Below are 26,766 nucleotides of genomic sequence, written 5' to 3'. Positions count from 1 at the left end.
GTGTCCAACTCAGTGACCCCATGGGCTGCAACACTCCAGGCTCCTCTGTCCATGGAATTTTTTCAGGCAAGAATACTGGAGTGGGTTGCCATTTCCTTCTCCAGGGGATCTTCCCAACCCAGGGATTGAGCCCAGGTCTCTGGCATCTGCTGCCTTGGCAGGCAGATTCTTTACCACTAGCGCCACTTGGGAAGCTATCTGTCTCCCAGAGTTTGCTCAAATTCGTGTCCACTGAGTCTGTGATGCTATCTAACCATCTCATCCTCTGCTGCCTCTCCTAGAACCTATACAAGAGAAAGCCCATGCAGCAAAGAAGATCCAGTGCAACTAAAAGTAATAAATAAATTTTTTTAAATGTGAGATCCCTCTATCCATGAAATTGAGGCAGGATGTAGATGGAACCCCACTGCCCCCAGGGTAAATCTCAGGGTAAAATTCATTCTCTGTGGACAGAAACCCCATGACAAAAGTTAAGGGAGGAGGCTAGGCCCTGCCCAGAACACGTATTTCTCATTCTTGAAGTCAGAAGACCTCCTGTAGACTGAAACTCCAAGACAACAATAGCAGGACAATTAAGGGAGGACTCTGGGCCCTGCCCAGACCACGTATTTCTTGTTATCAAAATCAGGAGACTTCCCCAACCACACATGCACAGAAAGGTCCCCTGGTGGTCAAAGGCTAATGATGCCAAGGGATGCTCTACCGTTTTGCCTTTTCGGTAGAATCCATCTCGGCTAAGAGATGCACGCACACACATGGAAGGATCCTGTGGTATACCAAATATAGACCGTGAACAAGGCAAACCAAAATGATTGGCCAAGGAAACCCGGAAGAAATGCCACATAAAACTGTTCAGACTGCCACGAGGGCAAAACTCAGTGACTCTCTCTCTCTGAGTCCCCCCCATGAGTCTACCCACACGTACTGTGCTCTGTCCCTCCTAATAAACACTTCATTTGCTTCACTACTTTTTGTCTTTGAGGGAATTCTTTTTTGCAAAGCCAGGAAGCCAGGGTCTTGTCACTGACCACAGGTTTAGTGGTTAGGATCTGGTGCTCTCATCGCTGTGACCCAGACTCAATCTCTGGCCGGTGAGCCCAAACCCCACTTCAAGCTGCTGCAGACTGAGGCCCCCTGAGATCAGATCTGGTATGGCAACTCGGGAATTTGGAAAGTCAAGGTAAACCACGGGCTTCGCCCAGCTGTCACTTACGGCCCCTGACTTCTACTCCTGCCTTCTTTCTCTCATCTCCCCTTCACTTTCTTTTCAAGAATCAAATAATTCTTGGGTGATAGTTGTTGCTGTCCTCTGGGACAAGGTGGAAACGCAATTTCCAACTGAGCAGGAGCCCAAAAGTTCTGTCTCTCTCTTGCTCTCAGTGTCCCTCTCTCACTGTCCTGTGTGAAACCCTCCACTACAGTTTCCTTTCCCACTTTCCTCCCACAACAAGTTCTCTTTCTCACTCCTTATCTCCTTCTTATAATATCCTTCTTCTAGGGAAGGATTTCTTGGATATCATTCCTAAGCTGCATCCCAGCCACTGTCACACTCTGTGCTGTCTGTGTCAGAGAAAATCATCAGATGATTCTTAATTCTATCTCAGCTGCCAGGAAGGCAGAGCAAAGGATTTCGGGGTTCTTCTGTTGTCTAGTCTCTCACCTCACTCAATGCCCAGAAATCTACTCTGAGAACGTCTCTGCCTGCTGGGCCTCAAACCTTGGGCCCCGTGCCATCTTCCAAGGCGCTCAACTCCAATTCCCCCAAGTTTTTCCTTTGCGTCTACTGGACCCCCTCACTCCAGGCCTTGGTAGCCTACGCATTCTGCTAGGGACAGCCTATTAGACTGGCTGCTACCCAGAAGCCCGAATCATAAGCTTTGTAGATGCTCAGTCACGAGGAATACACCCAACATGGAAAGACTTATCGTAGGACGTAAGCTCTACAGAAAAGGGATCCCTCTTAAGGAAAGTCCTGGCAACAGTTTACACTTAGCTTGAAAGCCCTTCTCTAATTGCTGGGTGGGGTGTCCTGCACATGGTATCACAGGGGCCAGAGATATCTGGTCAGAAATCAATGGGAGAGAAGAGGATGCTTGAAATCCCATTAGGTCCAAAGAGAATTTAGGGGACGCCCTGCACCCCTTCAGGTTAAAACCTCCTGGTAAAGGCTTCCGGGATGATGGATTCCATTCTAGGAGCACTGTCTTGTTCTCAGTTGCAAGTTACTCAACATGGGAGGATCCCCCTCCAAGTCAGAAAAAACATCTCTGGAGTGTATCCTTAAGAACTGGAAATTCTTTAAAACTGAAGGGTTAAAGGAGAAACTTAAATTCTACTGTAGCAGTGCCCGGACTTTGTTTAAGTTGGGAGATGGAGAAAAATGGCCTGAAAATGGGTCTCTAAATTATAATAACCTTCTGCAATTGGATCTTTATTGCTGCCAGATGAGGAAGTGGATTGAGATTCCCTATATTCAGGCTTTCAGAGTCCTTTACCAAAATCCCACCCTATGTAGCTCCTGTATTTTAAAACCTGGAGAACCAGAAGACTCTCCCAACACTTTAGATGATCCCCTTCTAAGCTCTCTGATCTCTCAGGGTGGAAACCTAGCACATCCTCCTCCTGACAGTATTCCCACTTAGCCAGTCCACCCCTCATATTAGGCAGAAACTCCAAAAATTACAACTTGGCCCACAAATGCCCATGCCCCAGCTCCCAGATGTGGCCTTTCGGGTATTTAATAATCAAGACCAAGCTCAGGAGAAAGAGAGAACCCAACGTGAGAAAAGACAGGCCAGGGCTTGTGCAAAACTGATAGCTGTTGGTGTCAGTCATGCTTTGTGACCTCAGGGGGGCCAAGAAAGTTCAACCATTCATCTGGAAATAAGACCAACAAGAGGAAATGCTACAAATGCAAGTCAACTGGCCACTGTGCCCAAGACTGCCAGAAAGAACCTCCCCACCCCGGGCTATGCCCAGATAGCAAACAAACAGGTCACTGGAAGAGGGACTGCCCCCATTCCTGAAGGGGAAGGGGGACTTTGGCTCCTGAGATGGCCACGCTGGACAACTGGCGTGGCCCTGGGGATTCTGGCGGCTCCCCTCAGTGAGATGCTAATCTCCATCAAGGATCCCTGGGTAGTCCTTGACTCCCATAGCAGAAAAGAAAATTGATTACTTAATTGATACAGGAGCCACTGTACTTTGTCTTAATTTTTCACACTGGACCTCTCTCCTCCTAAAGCTGTACTGTGACTGGTGTCGATGGAAAGCCTTGCACTCGATTATTTTACTGGGCATTTCACTTGCCAATTTAAACAACGGTGGATTTTGTATGCCTTTCTAGTTGTGGTTCAGTGTCCTACCCACGTCCTTAGAAGAGATCTTCTGAGCTCCCCTGGGGCCATACTCAGGTCAGGAGGCCCCAAGCAGGCTTTTATCTTGACTCTGACTAAGACAGACCAGCCACGAGGTCCTATTCCCAGCCATATCCTACGGGCAGTAGACCCTTAATGAGACAAAGGAACCCCTGCAAGGCCAGTAAAGGCCCAACCTATAAGAATGAGCCTTAGGCCAGAAACTGCCTATCCGATAAAGCTGGAAGGGAAGAAGGGTTTACAACCCCTCGTGGATAAATTCCTAAAAGCTGACTCCATGAGTCAGACTATTTGCCTTTTTACTTTAGTTCTGCAAATCCTCCCCTTCTGTTCTATAAAAGAAACACATCCAGACCCTGACAAGATGGTTATTTTAAGACATTAGTCGACTATCTTCTCGGTCAGTCAGCTTTCCCAATAAAGTCGCATTCCTTGCCTCAACATCTCATCCCTTGCATTTATTGGCCTGTTGTGCTGAGAGCAAAGTGAGCTTGGACTCATTAACAGGCAGGTGTGAGTTAAGTTTTATTTGGGGCAAATGAGATCTATAGCCCGAGAGACAGCTTCTCAGATAGCTCTGACTGATTTTAGTGAAGGGGACACGTGCCATCAAGCATGCATTTTGGCAGAAGGTTGCTGCAAGTCACATGGAGCAGTTGTCTCTGTTAATGATTTTTGTTCTTTTCTAGATATGAGAAGATATGAGAGACTGGGCTCATAAAATCTTGTCTCAAAAATATCTAACTCTCTGAAGGCCTGTTCTGCCAGTGTTCCCTAGATCACAGGGAGCTTCATTCCTAATTTCCACCCTGAACTCCTTTCAGGGTATGTTGAAAATCAGCAACTAAGTGGTTAATGACTTAATTCTTGTGGTACCAGATAACGAGTGACAGTTTTTAGTTGGCATGGCTTCGCAGGTGGCACAGTGGTAAAGAATCTACCTGCCAATGCAGGAGACGCAGGAAACAGGGGTTTGATCCCTGTGTCGGGATGATCCCCTGGAGGAGGAAATGGTAAACCACTCCAGTATTCTTGCCTGGGAAATTCTATGGACAGAGGAGCCTGGTGGGCTATAGTCTATACGGTCACAAAGAGTCAGACACGACTGAGCACACACACGTGCCATTTACACAGGTTTCCTCTTCTGTTTTCCTGTCTTGTGCAGAGACTAGATAGCTGTTTAAAACAGTACTTACAAGCCTGTCTCATTCCCTAACTCCAAGAGAAGCATCCGTTCCTTTAACTGATTCAGTGAATCCCTTCCTCCAGGAGCCTCTGTAGAAAAAGGTTCTTCAAAGATCAGCCAGCGACTTGATCTAAACTGCCTCACTTGCCTGTGAAGCAAAGTCCCTGAAAACAGGCTTCTAAGAGCAACCTCCAGACTACTGACACCAAGTTCTTCCTTTCAGACCACAGCCGCTTAAGAACCTGCGTTGAAAATGCAAGCTGCATCTTCTCCAGTGGTCATTGTAACTCAGCCTGGAGTCGGAAGCGGTCCAGCACCTCAGAACTCCAACTGGCAGACGGGCTTGTGTGATTGTTTCAGCGACTGCGGTGTCTGTAAGTGCTGGGGAAACCTGTAACCAACTCAGAAGTGAATTTTAAGCTTGTTGTTGTCCAGTCGCTAAGTTGTATATAAATCTTTGTGACCCCATGGATTGTAGCATGCCAGGGTCGTCTGTCCTCCACAATTTCCCAGAGTTTACTCATATCTTTCCTTCATTTCTCCCTTAGGGTGTAATAGAAGTTCCCCTCTCATTCCAAGGTACCCTGCCTGTCAGGCAATGCTTTGCGAACAGAAAAATCCTGTACCGACTGTAGGTTCATTCTTCTTCACCCTTCAAAGGATAATCTTACTCCTAAAAAAAGTTCTGGAGTTAAGATAACTGTTAAAAAAAAAAAAAAGCCAATGATTTGAATAATGAACAGGCTTGGCCTAATTATTATAAATAGACCATACATTATATTAGAAGAGACGTTTAAAGTTTAACTTGATTAAAAAGAAAAAAGGCTGCTTTTGTTATACATCAATTAAACTCATTACAATTAGGCTGTGCCCCACACACAAGGGTTCATTTTCATCCATGGTTTCAGCATGAGCTCACATAAGCATTATTTTTATTTATACATTTAGGATTATTATACAGACAAGAATAAAGAATTCTGAAGGCAATTAACTGCTCAGTGGGTAAAATATCTCTAACTCTGCTTCATTTTCAGTTTTGTTTCATTTTATGAGATCTAAGTAAACCTGAGAGAAGAAAAGTTCGGGGTAAGATGTGCTTGTCAGAGAGGCCAAATGCTTAGTTCTCAACACCAAGCAAGAAATAAACAAACCTGCCTACAAAATAAAAAATGAAACAAATTTTACTCTGAGGTTTTTTGTTCATTTGTTTCTTTTTTTTACCTGTTTCAAATCTACCCAGTGTTCTGAGACAGGGAAGGAAAACCTATTAACCTTTCACTTGGCAGAGGAATTAAAATTTGGAATGGAGTTGATAATTACATTGAAAAGCATAGAGGGAAAGAATCACCTGGGACATGGAACCCCTGAGCTGGTTGATTTGCGCTTCTTGTCCTGCTGCATGACCCGGGCTGATGACTTGCACTTCTCAGGACGTTAGTTCAACATCTGCAAATCATAGTGACCATGAAACCACAATAATAAAACCTTCTAAAGAGGAATATTCTAATCCTCCAAACCCTAGTATTGTTACTTGAATAAGTGAATTACAAGTTCTAATATGAGCTTAAAACCTTCACATAGGATTTCTTAAATCAGAGATCTGATCAAACCATTCTCCCTTCTTAAAATATTTCAGAGGTTCCTCATGACTTCCGTGACCCCCTCTGAACACTCGTACTTCCAGATCATCCAGTCTCCACCCTGCCTTTGATCCAGCTTCATCCCCATTCTTCCCCATCCCTGGTTCCAGCCACGTTATGTGTAACCAGCCATTGCCAAGACAAACCAAGTTATCTACAGAGGCTCTTTCCCCTTTCCTCAATCTATAAAATTCCTAATCATCATTCCATATTCAGATCAAGCAACAGCATCTTCCCAGAGCACTGGAGGCCCCATTTCTGTGAGTGACACCTTGGGATCTTGAGTAGGTTCCTGTTGGAGAACTTTTCACATTATTTGACCTCACTCCTGGACTTCAGACAGAGGCATTGTGGGTAGTGAGGATAACCTCTGGAACAGGGCCAGGTTTCAGTACATGGAAGAAGGCAGTACTAGAGGGAATGAGGGGAAGCTGATGTGATGTCGAACAGAAGCAGTGAGGATGACCTTGGCAGCAGACTATGTGACAAAGGCCCCAGGGTTTGGAACTGCCATCCATGAACACACCCTAACTCTCAACCATGGTGGAGGGCAGAATGGAGTAATTCGTACCTCTGATTTCACGCATCCAGGTCTCTGCGGCACATTTTGCTTCACATGCCTTGCGTGTCAAGTTGCATCTGATATGAATGAATGCTGTCTGTGCGGAACAAGTGTCGCAATGAGGACCCTCTACAGGACTCGATACGGCATTCCGGTGAATCTTTTACAATATTGTATCATTCGAATATGCACCCACATTCAAAACAATTGTGATAAACATAGAGGCCATTTGATGGTACCTGTCAACTGAATGGGGGCTTCCCAGGTGGTGCTAGTGGTAAAGAAAGAGGCAGATGCAGGAGACGTAAGAGATGTGGGTTCGATCCCCGGGTGGGAAAGATCCCCTGGAGGAGGACACGGCAACCCACTCCAGTACTCTTGCCCGGAGAATCCCATGGACATAGGAGCCTGGCAGGCTACAGCCCACAGGGTCACAAAGAGTAGGACACAGCTGAAGCAACTTGGCAGGCCCACAGGCATCAACTAAATTTGGTTGGTAGGAGTTTCCTGGCATGTGCATTCTATTATTGTAGCAATAGATCCTCTGGTTATGTGACCTCCTTCTACATTTCTGTGAAAACCGTAGAAAACAAACAACTCTCATATTTGCAATGTATGTCATACAATGGAAGAGGATTGTTCAGGGCCATGCTTGTACTATGCCCCACATACATGACATGTTACATCACGGAAACCTTGCACCATCTCTGTAAAGTAAGTAGGTCTATCACACTTCACAGATGAGAAACGTTTTAACAGGTAGAATAACTCAGGCAAAGATATGCACTAGTCATAAAGGAGTCATTACTCAACTCAGCTTTTCATACCCGCACATTTCATTACACCATGCTAAGTCACTTCAGTCGCGTCGGACTCTCTGTAGCCCTGGGCACTGTAGCCCGCAAGGGCTCTGTCCATGGGACTCTGTCCATGGGACTCTCCAGGCAAGAATACTGGAGTGGGTTGCCATGCCCTCCTGCAGGGGATCTTCCTGACCCAAGGATCGAACCAGCGTCCCTTATGTTTCCTGCGTTGGCAGGCAGGTTCTTTAGCACTAATGCCACCTGGGATGCCCCCGTCATTACACCATAAGCTTCACTTTAGTGCTCTCCAGAAACAGAACCAAAAGGAGATAGAGATGATATGCATACAGATATATAAAGAGAGCAAGAAATTTTAAGGAATTGCCTCATAACATTGTGGGGACTGGTAAGTCCAAAAAGCAAGATAGGCTGACAGGCTGGGAAGAGTTGCAGAATCCAAAGGCAGCCTGCGGGCAGAATTCCTTCTAGTTCAGGGGAGATCGCTCTTTCTCTGTTCAGGCCTTCAACAATTAGGTGAGGCCCACCCACATTTTGGATGGTTACTTTAAGTCTACTGATTTAAGCGTTAATTTCATCTGAAACATTACCCTCACAGAAACATCCAGAATAGCATTTGACTGAATATGTGGGTACTATGGCCTAGCCAAGTTGGCACATAAAATTAATCATCACAGAACAAATAAATAGAATATTTAAGGAACTAATTTTACTCCATTGAAATTATTTTATTTTTTTGCTTAAAATGTTTGTTAGTTTTTTAATCATAAAAATATTTAATCATAAAAATATGTATAGGTAACATTATGACAAATTAAAACACAGAGATATATAAAATAAAAAATGAAAATCTAATTGCTTTATGCCCAATTCCACTATTCAGTGATAAATTTTATTAATATCAATAATTTGGTGTGCATCCTCCTATGAGGCTTTACCTCTTAGTGGTAAAGAATCTGCCTGCCAGTGCAGGAGACACAAGAGACACGAGTTTGATCCCTAGATAGGGAATATCCCTGGAGTAGGAAATGGAAACCCACTCTAGTAACCTTGCCTGGGAAATTCCATGGGCAGAGGAGCCTGATGGGCTATAGTCCATGGGGCCACAAAGAGTCAAACACGACTGAGCTCTGTCTCTGGGCTTTTGGTCTCCTCTAAGGCATATAAATAGATAAATAGATAGATAGATTAGATGAAGCTACAGCTATAGCTGTAGAGCTAGACATATGTGATTTGGGATTTACAGGGCTCTTTTATTTTGTTTCTATGTTTTAAATGAGTTCATACTATATTGTAACTTGGTTTTTTTTTTCCACTTAATATATGGTAGACCCCCTTTATGTCCATAACATAGATTCTTTTTCATGTCTGTATAGTATTCCATCATATAGATTATTTACTTAATCACTTTCTTATTGATGAAAGCTTAAATAATGTTGCAGTTGTATATATATGATTTTGTACACACACTGGTATTTTTGTAGGATAGTGTACTGTTAATTGATTTGATTGATAGATCACAGGATATGCACATTCAAAATCTGAAAGGTACTACCTACTCACATACTTTTGCAATCTTTCCTTCTTTTCCCCCCATCTTCCCAAAGTAACCATCAATATGCTTCTGTCAATGTAGATTAGTTTTCATTTTCTACCATTTTATATAACAGAACTATATAGTGTGTGGGCTTCCCTGGTAGCTCAGCTGATAAAGAATCCGCCTACAGTGCAAGAGATCCCAGTTCAATTCCTGGGTCAGGAAGATCAGCTGAAGGGATAAGCTACCCACTCCAGTATTCTTGGGCTTTTCTGGTGGCTCATCTGGTAAAGAATCCGCCTGCAATGCAGAAGACTTGGATTCAGTCCCTGGGTTCGGAAGATCCCCTGGAGAAGGAAACAGCTACCCACTCCAGTATCCTGGCCTGGAGAATTCCGTGGACTGTGTAGACCATGGGGTTGTGAAGAGCTGGACACGACTGAATGACTTTCACTTTTCACCGTACCGTGTGTACTACTTTATGCAGCTTCTTTCACTCACTATGATTTTTTGAGGATTCATCAAGTTGTTGTGTACACTTAAAATGTGTTAAGAAGGCAGATCTCATGTTAAGTATTTTTAACCTCCCAAAAAATTAGGAAAAAACAAAGAAAATATTTGAATGGCAAATAAGTACATAAAAAGAGGTTCAACATCATCAGTCACTAGAGAAATGCAAATGAAAACCATAGTGAGATACCGCCATACACCTATTGGGACAGCTAAAATAAACAGACTAACTCACACCAAGTGTTAGCTTATACGGAGGAAGTGAAACCCTCATGTACTGATGGTTGGAGTGTAAAATAGTTTCTTAAAAAGTTAAACATACATCTACTTTTTGGCCCAGCCATTCTGCTCCTAGATATCTACCCTGCAAAAATATATATCTGTATCAAGTCTTGTACACAAATGTTTAGAGTAGTTTTGCTTGCAATAGCCAAAAACTAAAAAAACAACCCAGCAGGTGAATGAATAAACAAATTGTAGTCCATCCATGTAATAGTATACTACTCAACAACAAAAAGGAATGAACTATTGATACAATTTGGATGAATCTCAAGATAAATATAATATTAAGTTGTGGGTAAAAATTTCAGGATCATCACTGAAAGGATAAAAATTAGTTGTGGGACATCTGAAAGTACTAAAAGGGGACTTCGCTGATGGTCCAGTGGTTAAGACTTACTTTCCAACGTAGGATGAGGCCTTCGATCCCTGCTCAAGGAACCAAGATCCCACATGTCTCAAGGCCAAAGAAACAAAACATGAAACAGAAGCGATAACGTAACAAATTCAATAAAGGCTTTAAAAACAGTCCCCATCAAAAAAAAAAAAATCTTAAAAAAAATAAATAACTACTAAAGGGAACAAAGGGCTTCCCTCGTGGCTCAGAAGGTAAAGAAACTGTCTGCAATGCAGGAGACCTGGGTTCAATCCCTGGGCTGGAAAGATTCCCTGGAGGAGGGCATGGCAACCCACTCCAGTATTCTTGCCTGGAGAATCCCCATGGACAGAGGAGCCTGGAAGGCTACAGTCCATGGGGTCGCAAAGAGCCTGACACGACTGAGTGACTAAGCATAGCACAGCAAAGGAAACAAAAGGAACCAGGAAAGGTCTATTCAGCCAAAAAAAAAAAAAGTAGGAAAAATTAACATTTGATGAATAGGAAACATAAAACAATTTGCCTATCTCATTGGTGGGAATGATTTAGATGTCTCTGCTGTGCTAAAATGTCTTTACCTCTTATTATTTCTCTTAGCGCTTTTGTGGTGAGTCCTTGGGAGCCTGCCCTCTTATGTGATGGGTATAGCTCCCCACTTATCTCACCCCTCTTCTTCCCTGGGGCCCCGAAGCCCACATGAGGGCTGTCTGTTAAACGGCTCTGCGCTGTGTCCCAGGCAAGGCCACAGCTGGCAGTTCTGGGCTGGCCCAGCCACTCAAGCTGGCTTCAGTTAACCTCCCATCTTTCATTCCCCAGCCTATTCCTTCCTCCTTTCTGACCTCACAGGTTTTGGTTTGGGGTTTATCTAATGCAGTGCCCCTGACCATGTTAAGTTTCATGTTCTTGAGTTCTGTTTTACTTTCTCCATCAACATAATCCCATCTGCTTCATTTTTTTTTCAAAAATTTCTGAAGATTTTTGGCTTAGCCCTATTTTCTAGTGCAGCTTGAATATTATTTAACAAAGCTCTGCAAGCACATAGTTGTTAAAATTATCTAATTTACAAGGTTTGTTGAGAAAAATAATAGTCCCCAAACTTCTATTCCCTATTTCCTCTTTCCCAGAGCTGTTTACCTCCATATCTCCAAATTGTAGACTTGTATTGTTACCTTTTGACTGTTCAGTTGGGGGCGTTGTCTATGGGCCTCCCATTGTGGAAGATGAGAATTTAGTTCTGTTTTCTCCCCTTTCTGCACCACGGACATGCACCCTACCCCTACCCCACTCCCTCCAATATGTGAAGTGAAAGTCGCTCAGTCTTGTCCAACTCTTTGCAACCCCATGGACTATACAGCCTATGGAATTCTCTAGGCCAGAATATTGGAGTAGGTAGCATTTCCCTTCTCCAGGGGATCTTCCCAATCCAGGGATCGAACCCAGGTCTCCCACATTGTAGGCGGATTCTTTACCAGCTGAGCCACAAGGGAAGCCCCCCTCCAATATGATTATATATAATTTTGGCTAAGTCCAAATTTAGCATTTACATTATGACACCTATATTTGCTCTTCAGAGCTGAGTTGAATTGTGTAATGAACAATGATTGTCTTTTCTACTAAACTTAGTTTTTCCTACTATTAATAACTCTTGACTTTTTCACTAGGAGTTTTCCATTTACTTAGAAGTAATCCAATCCCAAACTCTTTCCAGTGTTCTAAATCTCTTCCCTAAACATCAGACAGACATTCTATCATCTTCATCTTCTTGATGAAATCACTCTGTGACCCTGCCATCTCTATCGTCATGACCTGGGGATTCCTTTAACCAGTTCCGCATGTTAGGCTCTGGTTTCTCATACCCCACATCTTCTTCTTTGTTAGTTTGCTTCTTCATTCTGGTGGGGGCACCCTCTAGGAGCTTCCTGATACAGGGAAAGGGTATAGGAGAAAAGAATTTTGAGATTTTACTTTCTGAAACTGTTTACCTTCCTTTGATAGTTCGTTGGATATTTTTTTTTTCAACCTTTTACCTCTCTTTAATCTTGTACCTCTTTTGCCTCATGGACTCTTTTTCCTTTTTAAATTTTATGTATTTACTTTTTGGGGGGCTGTGTTGGGTCTTTGTTCCTGTGAAGGCTTTTCTCTAGTTGCAGTACATGGGGGCTGTGTAGTGCGTGGGCTTCTCATTGCAGTAGCTTCTCTTGTTGCAGAGCACGGGCTCTAGACAGCATGGACTTCAGTAGTTGCGGCTCCTGGGGTCCAGAGTGTGGGCTCGATAGTTGTGGTACAGGGGCTCAGTTGCTGTGGGATCTTCCCAGACCAGGGATCCAACCTGGGTCTTCTGCATTGGCAGGCGGATTCTTTACCACTGAGCCACCAGGGAAGCCCCTGGTTGGATATCTTCCATTCTATATATGTTACAAAGTACAGGAAAACATTTGATGTGATAAAAAGAGACAGGAGTTATGTGGAGAAATCAACTAAAATCAACTAACATTTTCCTGAATGTATCCATCCAAACTTCAAATTCGAAGGATCAGCACCTTCTGCTTCTCTTCAAAATGTCTTGAAAACCCACAAGCCTTTATTTCCACATAGGTGGGTTTTTACATTCTGTTTCTTTTCTGTTTTCCAACAGGGATCCATTTGTGACGACTTCATGGTGACCCATTGCTGTCCTCTGTGCTCTCTTTGCCAAATCAAGAGAGACATCAACAGAAGGAGAGCCAATCGCACTTTCTAAAAAAAGAATCAATGGTAAGTCCCAGAATCTGTGAATGTTTAGGAATGTAATTAAGGGCTTTGTAAACGAAGTATTATTTTGAACAATAATTCAATAATAGCAATTCTTTAAGTCTTTCAAATGTTATCTTAATATAAAGATAGATTTTGATTTCTTCTTATGAAGAAGATAGCTGTACTGGCTTGTTCAAGCTACTATAACAAAATAGCCTGAACAGGTTAAACATCAGGAACTTATGTCTCACAGTTCTAGAGAGAGAATATGTTTTGGTCTTTCTTATTAGGATAGTAATCCCATCACAGGGACCTCATCTAAACCTTGGGGACTTCATGATCTCATCTAAACCTATTACCTCCCAAAGGCTCCATCTCCTAATACCATCACATTGCGGGTTGGGGTTTCAATATCCCAGTTTGGGGAGCGGGACACAAACATTCAATTCATAACTCTGTATTTTGAAACTGTATTTTTATAAATAAAGGGATGACTTTTCTAGACTTCTCAGAATTCTGGTGGTCTATTAATAAAAACACCAATTGCAAAAGCATGTATATATATAATACAAGAGTGTGGTGAGAAAACACGCTCCCTCCTAATACAAACTGACAAAAGAAACTGGTAAGTAATTATGAAGTAGTACAGCAAGTGAAAACTATGTTACGTAATATTTGGATTGATTGTGGCATGAAGCATATCAATACTTGAGGTGAGGTTAAACAGAAAAGTCCTATTGGAGACGGTGGAATTTGAAAGAGGTGAAATACTGTATAGAATACTTGGAAACATTATGTAGAATGGCATCATCTGAAATTCAATCAAGTCATTTTTCAACTCACTCTTTCAAGATTCTCAGAATTAGCTACTGAGGATGTAGTAAAGTAGAAATCAACATGATTTGGACAATCTTCTATAGAACATATCTTGAGTATGGGAAGAAAACATTAATTTTCCCATTCTTTGCAAAAATACCACTTCCTTTCTCAAGTGAATGAGAACTCTGTATAGGTTAACAAACATAACTCTTGGAAGGTACATTTTTAAATAGTCATATATTTAGCAAATAATGTCTCAAGTACCTAGTCCTGCACGGTACTTGATTTGGGGGAACAAAAGGAGATAAGTTGGTCTTCTTGTCCTTTGAGACTTTATACTCCAAAAAACGGCGTTGATAAAATGCAAACTTTGACCAGTGCCTTTAGTCAGAGTGCTATTTTATGCTCAGAGGAAGAAAAGATGATATTCTGTGAGATGTACAAGTGAAAGTTTCTTGAAAGAAGTGGTTTTTTGATTCTGAAGAGGAAGTGAGCATCAGGGTCTCAAGAGGAAATAGGTGGCACTCAAGCTGTGGGAATAGAAGGATTTAATGAAACCACCTGCAGAGTGGGCAGGAGGCACAGGGACTTTCAGGGTGGGTGGGAGGAGACAGGAGAGGGAACCAGACCTCCCCTGGGCCTCTGGAGGAGGGGAGGGAGCAGTGACTAGAACCCCAAAAGAGAAACCTGTATGGTGGCTGCCCTGAGAGGACCTGAGCAGCCCGGAGCAACCCTACAGGAAGAGTCAGCAGGGAAGGTGCCCTGACCTCACATTCTGACGTCCTTCTGGGCTTCCCATTGGCTGAACCCACCAGGAAGGCAGAGACAGGGATGGTATTGCTGGGGTACACAGGTCAGCCTCCCAGAGCACAGGGCAGGGTGGACAGGGGTAGAAATAGATCAGATGGGACCAACAGAAGATTTCTGACTCAGGATGGGATTTTAATGAATAGAAAAGGGTGTTGCCTCTCAACAGCAACATGAGTGAAACATGAGTGCTGTGCTGTGATAAGGCGCTTCTGTCTGATTCTTTGTGACCGTATAGACCGTAGCCCACCAGGCTCCTTTGCCATGGGATTCCCCCAGCAAGAATACTGAAGTGGGTTGCCATGCTCTCCTCCAGGGTATCTTCCCAACCCAGGGATTAAACCTACGTCTCCTATGGCTACTGCACTGCAGATGGATGCTTTCTGGTTGAGCCACCAGGGAAGCCCAATGAAACTACAGAGGCAAAAAGAGGAAAAAAACATATTTATGAGTTTAGATTCCTCTTGGCAGGAACATAAAAGGGGGAAAATAATGAGAAATGAAATATTTTACTGCAGTGTCATGAATACTAGGCTAATGATCTGGGCTTTCATTTGGTAAGCACTGGGGAGTTATTTGGGGGCTTCCCAGGTGACCCTAGTGATAAAGAATCTTCCCACCAACGCAGGAGACATGAGAAATGGCAACCCACTCCAGTGTTCTTGCCTAGAGAATCCCAGGGACGGGGGAGCCTGGTGGGCTGCCGTCTATGGGGTTGCACAGAGTCGGACACGACTGAAGTGACTTAGCATAAAGCAACTTAGCATGCAGGCAGGGGAATTATTTTAGGTTGTAAGTAAAGGAGTAACATAGGTAGAGTTATGTTTTAGAAAAATTAACCTGGTAATGCTATGTACACAGACTGGACGGGGTAAGGTCAGAAGCAAAGAGGTGTTATTTCAACACTGCTTAAATGAACTTATGAGACAATTTGGATAAAATATTAAGAGCTACCCACACATACATAAATCCTGGCACCTGAGCTTTTTTTTTTTCCTTCAAGGAAATTATTTCTCTGAATTTTTAAGCTGGTTTGCTGTAAAAATATCTTGGTGGTCCTGACTCTTGCTCATCAGCTTGGACCCTACGTTATTCATTGACAATAAAACTTTAGATCTCCAAATATCTGTAATGGGAGAATCAAAAGATAAAGATCAATGAATAATGTGATTTATGTTAAAAACAGACTGAGGCAAAGAGGTACAAGAACCAACTAAAAAGGGAGAATAGACAAATTTCCCAGAGGTACAGAATTTTAAATAATTAATGAAGGTATGCCTCCCCGTAAGGAAAGAAAGCTTTATTTCCCACCTCTTAAGTATGGGTTTGCATAGTGACTTTCAAAGTGTACAGTATAAAAGGGGGGCGGGACGAGTATAACCTTGGAAGACTAACCAGGTGGAAAATCCTGACAAAATTACTTTAGCCAGTTATCCTCATTGGTGGTATCCTGTTGATAGCACGCACTCCTGAAATGATGCGATGAAACTGGTGCTTTACCTCTGTGGTCTTCCTCTCAACACCCCACAACTCCAGTCTAACCATCAGAAAAACATTAGACAAAAAAACTGAGGCCCAACAAAAAAAAGAAAAAAAAACCAACAAGAACAACAACAAAAAAAACTGAGGCCCATTCTGCAAAATACAAAAATTAAGGCAATTCTCCTCAAAACTGTCAAGGTCATCAGAAATAAGAAAGGTCCAGTCACGGTTTAGAGGAGCCTAAAGAAACATAATGAGTAAAGGTAACATGCTATCTGAATGGAATCTTGGAACAGCAAAGGGACATTATGTAAAAACTGAGCAATCTGAATAAAGAACAGGCTTTGATTAATAATCTATCAACATTGGTTCATTAGTTGTGATACACCTACCATAGTAAGATGCTAGCCAGTAAGGAAACTGGTGCAGGTATATGGGAACTCTCTTGCAACTTTTCTATAAATCTAAAATGATTCTAAAATTAAATCTTTATTAAAAATTAAAAAGTAGACTGAGAAAATTTAACCATATTTTTTGTGTGTCCCTCGTAGGTGAAGAGCTCCCTTTCTCCCCTTTCTTCTGTGGTCCCTCCTGACCCAGTGAAGAGCTCTTACTGAAGCAACTAAAATCAACACCTCTTCAGCTTTTCCACTTTCTGCAACTGAAATATAATTGATATTTTTAATCACAATTAGTGGGGTTAAAAAAAACTGAATTTTTATTTCAAAGGAGTGTTATCCCTTAGTTTTGCTAAATGGTCCAGCGTAGTTTCTCCTTGCTATTAAGTTTTCCAGCTTATAAATTCTGTATTACATTTTAAAATATAAACAAATAAAAGATTTTACATGATTCTTTACGGTTCTTTGCTCTCAATAAAATGTCTTCATGTCATCAGTCAATTCCAAGGGTCAATATCATAATTTTGTCCTTGTAGTTTGTTTTCCTAACAGGAGATTTTGGTCCACAGCAATTCAGCTCTCTTTCATGTAAGAAGTTTAAGAGAGAGAGACAAAGACTACAGGCAACTATTCTAAGAAAGTGGTCCCCAACCATTTTGAACCAGGGACCGGTTCCATGGAAGACAATTTTGCCATGAAAGAGGGCGGGGGACAGGGGTGGGGTGCAGTGGGGTGGGTGGAGGAGAGAGAGGGAAGGATGATTCGAGCACATTACTCGTATTGTGCACTTTATTTCTATTATTATTACATCAGCTTCACCTCAGATCATCAGGCATTACATTCCAGAGGCTGGGGACCCCTGTTCTAAGACACTTACAGCACATTTAACCAACGCTTTCCCTCCTTTTTGTGTTACCTACAAGCATTATTCGGAGAAGGCAATGGCACCCCACTCCAGTACTCTTGCCTGGAAAATCCCATGGATGGAGGGCCTGGTGGGCTGTAGTCTGACAAAGCAACAGTGTACTAGGCTCTGCTTCCCAACCGCATACTTGATGGTTTCATTGTTGTGTCATTAATTTTATCTTTTGCATATGAGGTATCAAAGCAAGTAATAAAAATTCAATTGTCAAATTCAATATGATTCAATTTTGGTTAAAAACTGATAGATAAATGTGTGAAGTCATCATTTCTTTTTTTCCCATTTCTCATCCTGTTTATCCTCTGCAACATTTTGCCCTGCTGAAAATCTCACTTCCTAATTTCCTTTCTTTCTCCCCCTACACTTGTGAGTCCATTTCATTTGTTGGGGGTGGAGGGTCAGGGAAGGCAATCTTCAGACTAGTAGAAATATCTATTAGTAGAAACATCTACTGTAAGTAAATATTTCACTATCAGGATGTTGTGAGATTTCAGTGAGAAAAAATGTAAAACCACCTGGAACTTAATAGGCACTCAAACTTGAGTCCTTTGCCCCCTTTTTTCACTTGCCTTATAGATGTAGGTGTTTTGCAAGGTTCTATCCTGGGGCAGGAGGAGAAGGGGACGACAGAGGATGAGATGGACTGACTCGATGGACGTGAGTCTGAGTGAACTCAGGGAGTTGGTGATGGACAGGGAGGCCTGGCGTGCTGCGATTCATGGGGTCGCAAAGAGTCGGACACAACTGAGCGACTGATCTGATCTGATCTGGTCCTGGGTCCATTCCTTTGACACCTCCTAGTCTTCTCGGAATCATCTACTCTCACAGCTTCAAATGCCTCCTACACACCAAGGAGGACTGTATTTCTAGTTCTTCTCTTACTATGGGTCTTCAGAATGTCTCTTCCACTGTCTACAAAACAACTGCTTCTTGGTGTCCCCTACCCATTCTCTACCCAACAGGTCAAACGATTTCACTACCCAGGTTTTCAAGGTAAGAAATCTAGATATTGGTGAAACCTAAATTGTCTCATCACACCCTTCTCCTTTCCCCTCACATCTACTCAGACATCAACTTCTGTCACTTAAACTCCACCTGATAACCCTAGTGGATGATCTTGTTTGTTCCTGTATCTGCAGTGCCTAGAAAAACGCCTGACACCTAGTAGATACATGCGCAAATCGCTTTGGCCACCTGATACCAAGAACTGACTCACTGGAAAAGACCCTGATGCTGGGAAAGACTGAGGCAGAGGAGAAGGGACAACAGAGGATGAGATGGTTGGATGGCATCACTGACTCAATGGACATGAGTTTGAGCAGCCTCCAGGAGTTGGTGATGGACAGGGAAGCCTGGCCTGCTGCAGTCCATGGGGCCACAGAGTTGGACACAACTGAGCATCTGAACTGAAGAGATCGTTTATTGAATGAATTAATCTGTCCTCTCCTCTTTGTCTCCACTGCCAAGAATGTAGTCCAAGCCCATATTACGTCTCTTGAGAATCATGTTTATAGCTCCTGAATTAGTTTCTCGGCCTCTAGTAACTCCAGCTCCCATTGCTTTCTCCCCAGTCCATCCTGTACACTGCTTGCCATGAAAAAATTGTAAACATCCTAAAAAAATTTCCCTGATCCTTCATGATGTAACCTCAATCCACCTCTTTAGCCTATTCTCCCACCATCACCATGTTTTCACACTCCAAATTTCCTGTTTTCCCTACTTCGAACACACATACTTATTTCAAATTTCCAATTCCAAATGCTCTTTGTTTATATATATATATATACTTATATATATATACAAGCAATTGAATGTTTAAAATATATCTATCTGGTTGTGCTGGGTCTCAGTTTCAGCACTCGGGATCTTCACTGCAGCATATAGGATCTATCGTTGCACTGTGTAGGCTTCTCTAGCTGTGGCACCGGGCTCAGTAGCTGCAGCGTGTAGGCTCAGTTGCCCCACGACACACGGGATCTTAGTTCCTGAACCAGGAATCAAACCTGCAACCCCGCATTGTAAGGCAGATTCGTAACCACTGGACCACCAGCAAAGTCCTGAAAGCAACTGACTTTTGTATATTAACCTCATATCCTGCAACTTTGCTATTTAACTCCTTATTAGTTGCAAGAATTTTTTCTTCTGGTTCCTTGAGATTTTCTACATAGATAATCATGTCAACTGTGAACAGAGATAGTTTTATTTCTTTCTTCCCAGTTCAGTTCAGTTCAGTCGCTCAGTCATGTCCAACTCTTTGCAACCCCATGGACTGCAGCACGCCAAGCTTCCTTGTCCATCACCAACTCCCAGAGCTTGCTCAAATTCATGTCCATCAAGTTGGTGATGCCATCCAACCATCTCATCCTATGTTGTCCCCTTCTCCTCCTGCCTTCAGTCTTTCCCAGCATCAGGGTCTTTTCCAAGGAGTCACTTCTATGCATCAGATGGTCAAAGTATTGGAGTTTCAGCTTCAGCATCAGTCCTTCCAATGAATATTCAGGACTGATTTCCTTTAGGATTGACTGGTTTGATCTCCTTGTAGTCCAAAGGACTCTCAAGAGTTTTCTCCAACACCACAGTTCAAAAGCATTAATTCTTCGGCACTTTCTTTATGGTCCAAATCTCACATCCATATATGACTACTGGAAAAACCATAGCTTTGACTATACGGACATTTGTCAGCAAAGTAACGTCTCCATTTTTTAATATGCTGTCTGGGTTGGTCATAGCTTTTCTTGCAAGGAGCAAACGTCTTTAATTTCACGGCTGCAGTCACCATCTGCAGCCAATCTGTATTTAAGGTTAACTTTCTTTTCTGGTCTTACGGCATCATCCAGGACTTACAATACAATGTTCAATAAGAGTGGTGAGGGAATTCCCTGGCAGTCCAGTAGTTAGGACTCTGTGCTTTCGGTGCCAAGGGTGCAGGTTGAATTACTGGTGAGGGATTCCACAAGCCCCCAGGCATGGCCAAAAAAATTGGAGTGGTGAGAGTGGACAGCTTTGCCTTATTCCTGATCTTAGGGGGAAAGAATCTAGCAATCTAGTTTCTCACCATTATGATGTTAGCTATAAGGTTTTTGTACATATTCTTTATTGAGGAAATTCCTCTGTATTCCCAGTTTTTTGAAATTTTTTTTATCATGAATAGGTGTTTGGTTTTATAAAAATGCTTTTTCTGTACTTATTGATATGATCAAAGAACTTTTCTTCTATAGCTTATAGATGTGATGAAATATATTGATTGATTTTTTAATGTTGAACAATTTATATACCTAGAATAAATCCCACTTGGTCATGGCATATAATTCTTTTTATGTATTGCTGGATCTGACTCACTAATATTTTGTTAAGAATTTTTGCATCTATATTCATGATAGATACAGAACTGCAGTTTTCCTTTCTTGTAATATCTTTATCTGGCTTTGGTGGAAGGATGATGCTTGCCTTAAAAAAAAAAAATGAATGAAGAAGTGTTCTGTATGCTTCTGTTTTCTGAGATTGTAGAGAATTGGTATGATTTCTTCCTTAAATGTTTGATAAAATTCAGTAGTGAACTCATCTGGGCCCAGTGCTTTCCGGTATGGAAGGTTATTAATTTTAAAAATTTAACAGTTATAGGCCTATTCAGATTATTTCTTGTGAGAATTGGTAGATATCGCTCATAGAATTGGTCCATATCATCTAAGTTATCAAATTTATCAGCATAGAGCTATTTATAATGGTCCTTAATTATTCCTCTAATCTTCATAGGATCTGTAGTTATGACCCCCTTTATTTCTTTTTTTTAATTTTTTAAGTTTTTTCTTTTTTTTTAAATTTTATTTTATTTTTAAACTTTCCCCTTTATTTCTGATATTAGTAATTTGTGCCTTCTCTTTTTATCTTAGTCTGGCTAGAGTTAACCATTTTATTCATGTTTTCAAAGAAACAGGTTTTGATTTCATTGATTTTCTCTTATTAACTTCCTGTTTTCAAGTTTCACTGATTTACACTCTACTCTGATTTTTATTATTTCATCCCTTCTGCTTACTTTGGATTTAATTTTCTTTTTTTCTAGTTTCCTCTTGTGGAAGCTTATTGATTTTAGATCTGTCTTCTTTCCTAACACATGCACTGCATCCCACAAATTTTGATAAGTTGTATTTTCATTTAGTTCAAAATATTTTCTTCTTGAGATTTCTTCTTTAATCTGCATGTTATTTAGAAGTATGTTGTTTAATCTTCAAGTTTTGGGGAAATTTCCAGCTATGTTTCTGTTATTTTCAGTTTCATTTCATTGTGGTCAGAGAGCATAAAATTTTATGATTTCTGTTCTTTTTAACTTGGTAAGGTGTGTTTTCTGACCCAGGGTATGGTCTACTCTGGTGAATGTTCTATGTGAACTCGAGTGTACTGTTGTTGGATGTCGTTTAGAAATATCAGATTAGATCCAGTTGACTGATGGTGCTGTTGAGTTCAACTATGTACTTAGTAACTTTCTGCCTGCTCAACTGTCCACTGCTGAGAGAATGGTGCTGACATTTTCAAGTATAGTGGATTCATCTATTTCTTTTTGCAGTTTTATCACTTTTTGCCTCACATTTTTTGTTGTTGATGCTCTGGTTTTAATTAAAAATACTGTGATTCCATTTTCTCCATCCTTTCTTAGTGTACCAATTATATACATTCCTAAAATTTTATAGTTCTGAAATTTCAATCTCTCTGATTACACTACCCATCTGTCCTTGACATGTTGTCTAAAGTTAAAAAAAAAAATTTTGTTGTTTAGTTGCTAAGTTGTGTCACAAGTAGGCTAACAGGGACTGAAATTATGCAGCTGGCTTTTCCCCAGGTCAGATAAGGCCTTGGTAGAGTAATTTCCTTCAGAGGGCAGGCCTTTGTCATGGAAAATGATCTGGAAGTATTTCAAAATAGTTGCTTTCTCCTCCCCTGAAACACAAGAGGATCCCTCATCTTAATCATGAGAACTTCCTGGAGTGCCAGGGGGTTTTAACTGTCCTGCCAATCCAAACTTATTGCTATTGTTTCAACCCCATGGGCTGCAGCCCACCAGACTCCTCTGTCCATGGGATTTCCCAGGCAAGAATACTGGAGTGGGTTGCCATTTCCCTCTCCAGGGGATCTTCCCAAAGCAGGGATGTAACCCACATCCCCTGCATTGCAGGCATTCTTTACCACTGAGCCACCACAGAAGTCCTAGTCCACAGTTAGCCTCCAGTAATTTGTCAGTTACCATTTCACTAGTCACCAGTTACTGGCCCACGCTGGTCTGCTCCTGGTAAGCTGACCTCTACTGTGACTCTTTATTTCTCCAGTTTTGGGAGTGGTGGTGTGCCCTGTGACCTCAATTCTCTGGTGGATCTAAGAAAAGGAATTGATTTTTTTCCACCTGTTAAGCCTTTTCTTGTTGTGAGGATGGAGTGACTACTTGAGCTCCTTACATGTTTGAGTTGAAACTGGTAGTTGCCTACAGACTCTTTTTTAAAAGTCCTTCCCCATTTTCTATATGAACGGAGGCTGGAATGATTCTGAGGAGTCTTTGCTGACCCTTCTCTGCTAAATAAAAAATTCTCCACTGTGTGCTCTCAGACTTGGTACAAGTATTTCATATGCTGACTCTTGGCTCTGTGACTGTGAATACCTAGGGAAGAGGCTTTTTGGCTTATCTTTTCATTTCTTGCAAATGGGATAAATAATTGTCTGCTTAAGTGAAAGGGAAAAGGAACAAAACACTATTCACTAATTAAAAACAAAAGTACTACTTTTATTTGGCTCACTTCTCCATTTATTAGAATAACCACATGTGGAGAGGCACAAAGCACTTATTTTTACATGACTACAAAGTTATCACAAATCCCAAACTTCTTAGCCACAGATATTTCACTTACTCTGTTTAAAGAAAAAGCTTTCAAAACGTCTGAGTTAGCTTGATACACAGAGACCTTGAATAAATGGGAACTACATATTTTTAAATGCTTGTACTTCCTGCTCTAATAATGTCTTCTTTAAATAGAATCCAGCATAAAAGGGATTGAAATATGTAAGGTCATGATGCAAATGTTTTTGAGAGATAGTGAAATGAATCCGTACAACGTGGAAAAAGATGTAGTGTGCACAGACGGTCTGCAAGGAGTCACTGAGCCATCTGGGCTTCCATGGCTTGTGCTGTCCATTCTGGTGCTGTCTGACTAATTTTCTCCAAAAGGTTATTCACTTGGAAACAGAGTGACTGGATCTGTTTGTCCCATGTTGGCAGGGCTTCTCGTGCTAAAGAAAAAAGGAATAATGTACAAAGCTGAGGTTACTCCTTTGCAACCATAGTGAATGTGAGTTAGAAGACAAAATACACAAACACTGATTTTTAAAAGTTTACTTCAAAACTCTTGGCTGATAAAATTAAACTAATTAAGCAACAGTCAAGAAAAGTACTCCAATCACTGGCACAGAATATAAAACAAAAGAAGACAAAAATACACAAAATAAAACCAACCAAACCACCTCAGCCACAACAGTAAGATGACTTCACTGAAGTTAAAGCACCTCACTCAGTTTATACCTTAAGATCCACTGGAGAAGGGATAGGCTACCCACTCCAGTATTCTTGGGCTTCCCTTGTGGCTCAGTTGGTAAAAAATCTGCCTGCAATGCAGGAGACCTGGGTTTGATCCCTGGAGTGGGAAGATCCCTGGAGAAGGGAAAGGCTACCCACTCCAGTATTCTGGCCTAGAGAATTCCATGGACTGTATAGTCTGTGGGGTCACAAAGAGTCGGACAGGACTGAGTGACTTTCTTTCTTTCACTTTATACCTTCATAAGACACTGCCACCTACTGGGGAAAGTAAGTCTATTTATCTACTCCACGCTGTCTCTGCTGCTGCTAAGTCACTTCAGTCATGTCTGACTCTGTGTGACCCCATAGAGGGCAGCCCACCAGGCTCCCTGGTCCCTGGGATTCTACTGGACTCTAAACAATATTTTAATATTTAAACTCCAAACAAAAAACTTCATGATCTAGCACGCTTTTCTCTGCACGGCAATCTGCAGTTAGAAATGAAAAACTAGGGAGCAAGCTCCATCCAAAACAGCACCAACATTTACACATTTGGGCACAGAATTAGTGAAGGGAAAAAAAACTATAAAATCTGAATAAAGGACATAAAATAACTTGAGCAGATACAAATCACATTTCCAGCTGGAAAGATGTAATATCTTAAAAATATCAGTCCTTTTCTATTAATACATGAATTTAAAGAAATTTCCAAGACAATCCCCCCTTTCTCTGTTTTGCTTCCTGAACAACATAAAATTACTAAAGTTAATATGGAAAAACTGATGTTTGAGAATAGCCAAAATAATTTTGAAAATTGAAAACAGGGGCAGGATTATAGTATATCTACACAACTAAGTATTATTCAGCCTTAAAAAGGAATGAAGTACTGACTACATGTTATAACATGAGTGAAACTTGAAAATACTACGTCATGTGAAAGAAGCTAAAAGGTCACATATTGTATGGTTTCATTTGTATCAAATATGCAGAACAGGTAAATGCATAGAGACAACAGAAATGAGCTGCTAAGGGGCTGGAGAGAGAGAGGTATGAGGAGCAAGTGCTTAAGGGGCATGGGGCTTCTTTTTGAGAAGATAAAACTGTTCTGGAATCAGGCAGAGATGTTGGTTGTACAACACTGTAAACATACTAAATGATACTGAATGATTAATCTCACATATGTGAATCTCAACTCAATCAAAAAATAGTAGTGGAGGGATAGGGTCTGCTCTATCAACAGTAAAACCTATTATAAATTTATTACCTAATATTGTTACAGATCCACGGAACTGAAAAGAGTATAGAAAGAGATCCAAACTAATTTGTGAAACCTGGGTGCGTGCCAAGTCACTTCAGTCATGTCCGACTCTTTGCAACCCTGAGGACTGTAGCCCACCAGGCTCCTCTGCCCATGGGATTCTCCGGGCAATAATACTGGAGCAGGTTGCCTTGTCCTACTCCACGGGATCTTCCCGACCCAGGGATCAAACCCGTGTCTCTTACATTTCCTGCACTGGCAGTCGAGTTCTTTACAACTAGCATCACGCGAAACCTAATACACCCCAAAGATCAGAAAGGATGTTTTATTTAATAAATGATACTCACATAATTGGCAGTCTATCTTTAAAAAAAAAACAGCTAGACCATGACTTAAAATTATACACAAAAATGAACTACAGACTGAATTTGTAAATATAAAACAACAAATAAAACATTAAAGAAACTTTAAATATTAATTTAACCCCAAAGTGAAGGAGACTTTCTTACTCAATACAGAAAGCACAAAAGTCATAAAATTAAAAATGGACATATTTGGCTGTAAAAAAAGCTTTTAAATGTGTCTGGGGTTAGGGTTTATGGTACACATTGCCTAATAGAAAGAAACACAACTAATAGAATGAGAAAAGTATCTGTAACATTGATACAGGAAAGGTATGGAAAAGAAAGGAAGGAAATGTGTAAGAAAAATAACATCAATTCACAGATGAGAAAATGCTAATGACCAACACATGGAAAGATTTAAACATCACCAGTGCCAAGGAAATGTACAGTAAGACAATACTGTGGTATTTCCCCCCAACAACTGGCAAAAGATAAAAAGAAAAAGAATATCCAATTGTTAAAGATTCATTCTCTCATGTTGGTGGAAGTGTAAATGGCTACAGCTTTCTGAAAAACAAACTGGTAGTAGCTATTAATCAAAATACATACATCCTCTGAAGCATCAAAGTATGTAACTTCTGAGACTTCGTTCTAGAGAACTAAGTGTCCCAGGATTTAAAGATTTGCACAAGGAAAGCACCCGAATGTCTATCAACAGGTGAATAGTTGAACTCCATGAAATAACTACACAACTATTAAAACAAATAAATTAGATTTTGTATCTAGTGACTTGAAATATGTTCATGGTATATTAACTTAAAAAAAAAAACACCACTTTGTAGAATACTATGTACTTTAAGGTAGGACACCATTTTTTAAAGTCCCTACCTTTTTTTACTTATCTATATAAGCATGTAGAAAGACAGACAAGATTTCAGACTGATACTAGTTGTGCCAGACAGGTGGGGTTAGAGGAATGCAAGAGAAAGTGAAAAGATATTACAGACTCTTCCTTTAGTCATTGGTGTAACATTTACTTCTTAATAAGAACAGACTTACCACTGTAATTTTTTTAATCTAAGAAAATTAGAAAGGAAAATATTCCATATTCTATCAAGTTGGCAGACATTAATTTAAATTGTTCTTTTACTTGGTTACCCCT

General features: G+C 41.1%; 2 protein-coding genes across 5 annotated transcripts in view; one reads left to right on the top strand and one right to left on the bottom strand.

Moving 5' to 3' along the window:
- Positions 1–16,978, top strand: part of PLAC8B (placenta associated 8 B) — a 34,776-nt gene extending 17,798 nt beyond the window's left edge. Inside the window, exons 2-6 of one of the 3 annotated variants that reach the window (XM_024993443.2) lie at positions 4,067–4,202; positions 4,787–4,937; positions 6,795–6,919; positions 12,924–13,042; positions 16,681–16,978. In XM_024993443.2, the coding sequence (XP_024849211.1) occupies positions 4,817–4,937; positions 6,795–6,919; positions 12,924–13,028 (351 nt within the window). In that variant the 5' untranslated portion in view covers positions 4,067–4,202; positions 4,787–4,816 and the 3' untranslated portion in view covers positions 13,029–13,042; positions 16,681–16,978. Of the gene's footprint in view, positions 1–4,066; positions 4,203–4,646; positions 4,938–6,794; positions 6,920–12,923; positions 13,043–16,680 lie in introns of all 3 variants that reach the window. The other 2 variants (XM_015471695.3, NM_001076987.2) reach the window with 2 other exon arrangements.
- A 6,241-nt stretch (positions 16,979–23,219) lies between these two features.
- Positions 23,220–26,766, bottom strand: part of COPS4 (COP9 signalosome subunit 4) — a 39,024-nt gene continuing 35,477 nt past the window's right edge. The window contains 1 exon segment of one of the 2 annotated variants that reach the window (NM_001034694.2): positions 23,220–23,719. In NM_001034694.2, the coding sequence (NP_001029866.1) occupies positions 23,586–23,719 (134 nt within the window). In that variant the 3' untranslated portion in view covers positions 23,220–23,585. 2 annotated transcript variants of the gene reach the window in all.

This window comes from Bos taurus, chromosome 6 (genome assembly GCF_002263795.3).
Source record: "Bos taurus isolate L1 Dominette 01449 registration number 42190680 breed Hereford chromosome 6, ARS-UCD2.0, whole genome shotgun sequence".
Lineage (NCBI taxonomy): Eukaryota > Metazoa > Chordata > Mammalia > Artiodactyla > Bovidae > Bos > Bos taurus.
This window is presented reverse-complemented; position numbering and strand designations above follow the sequence as displayed.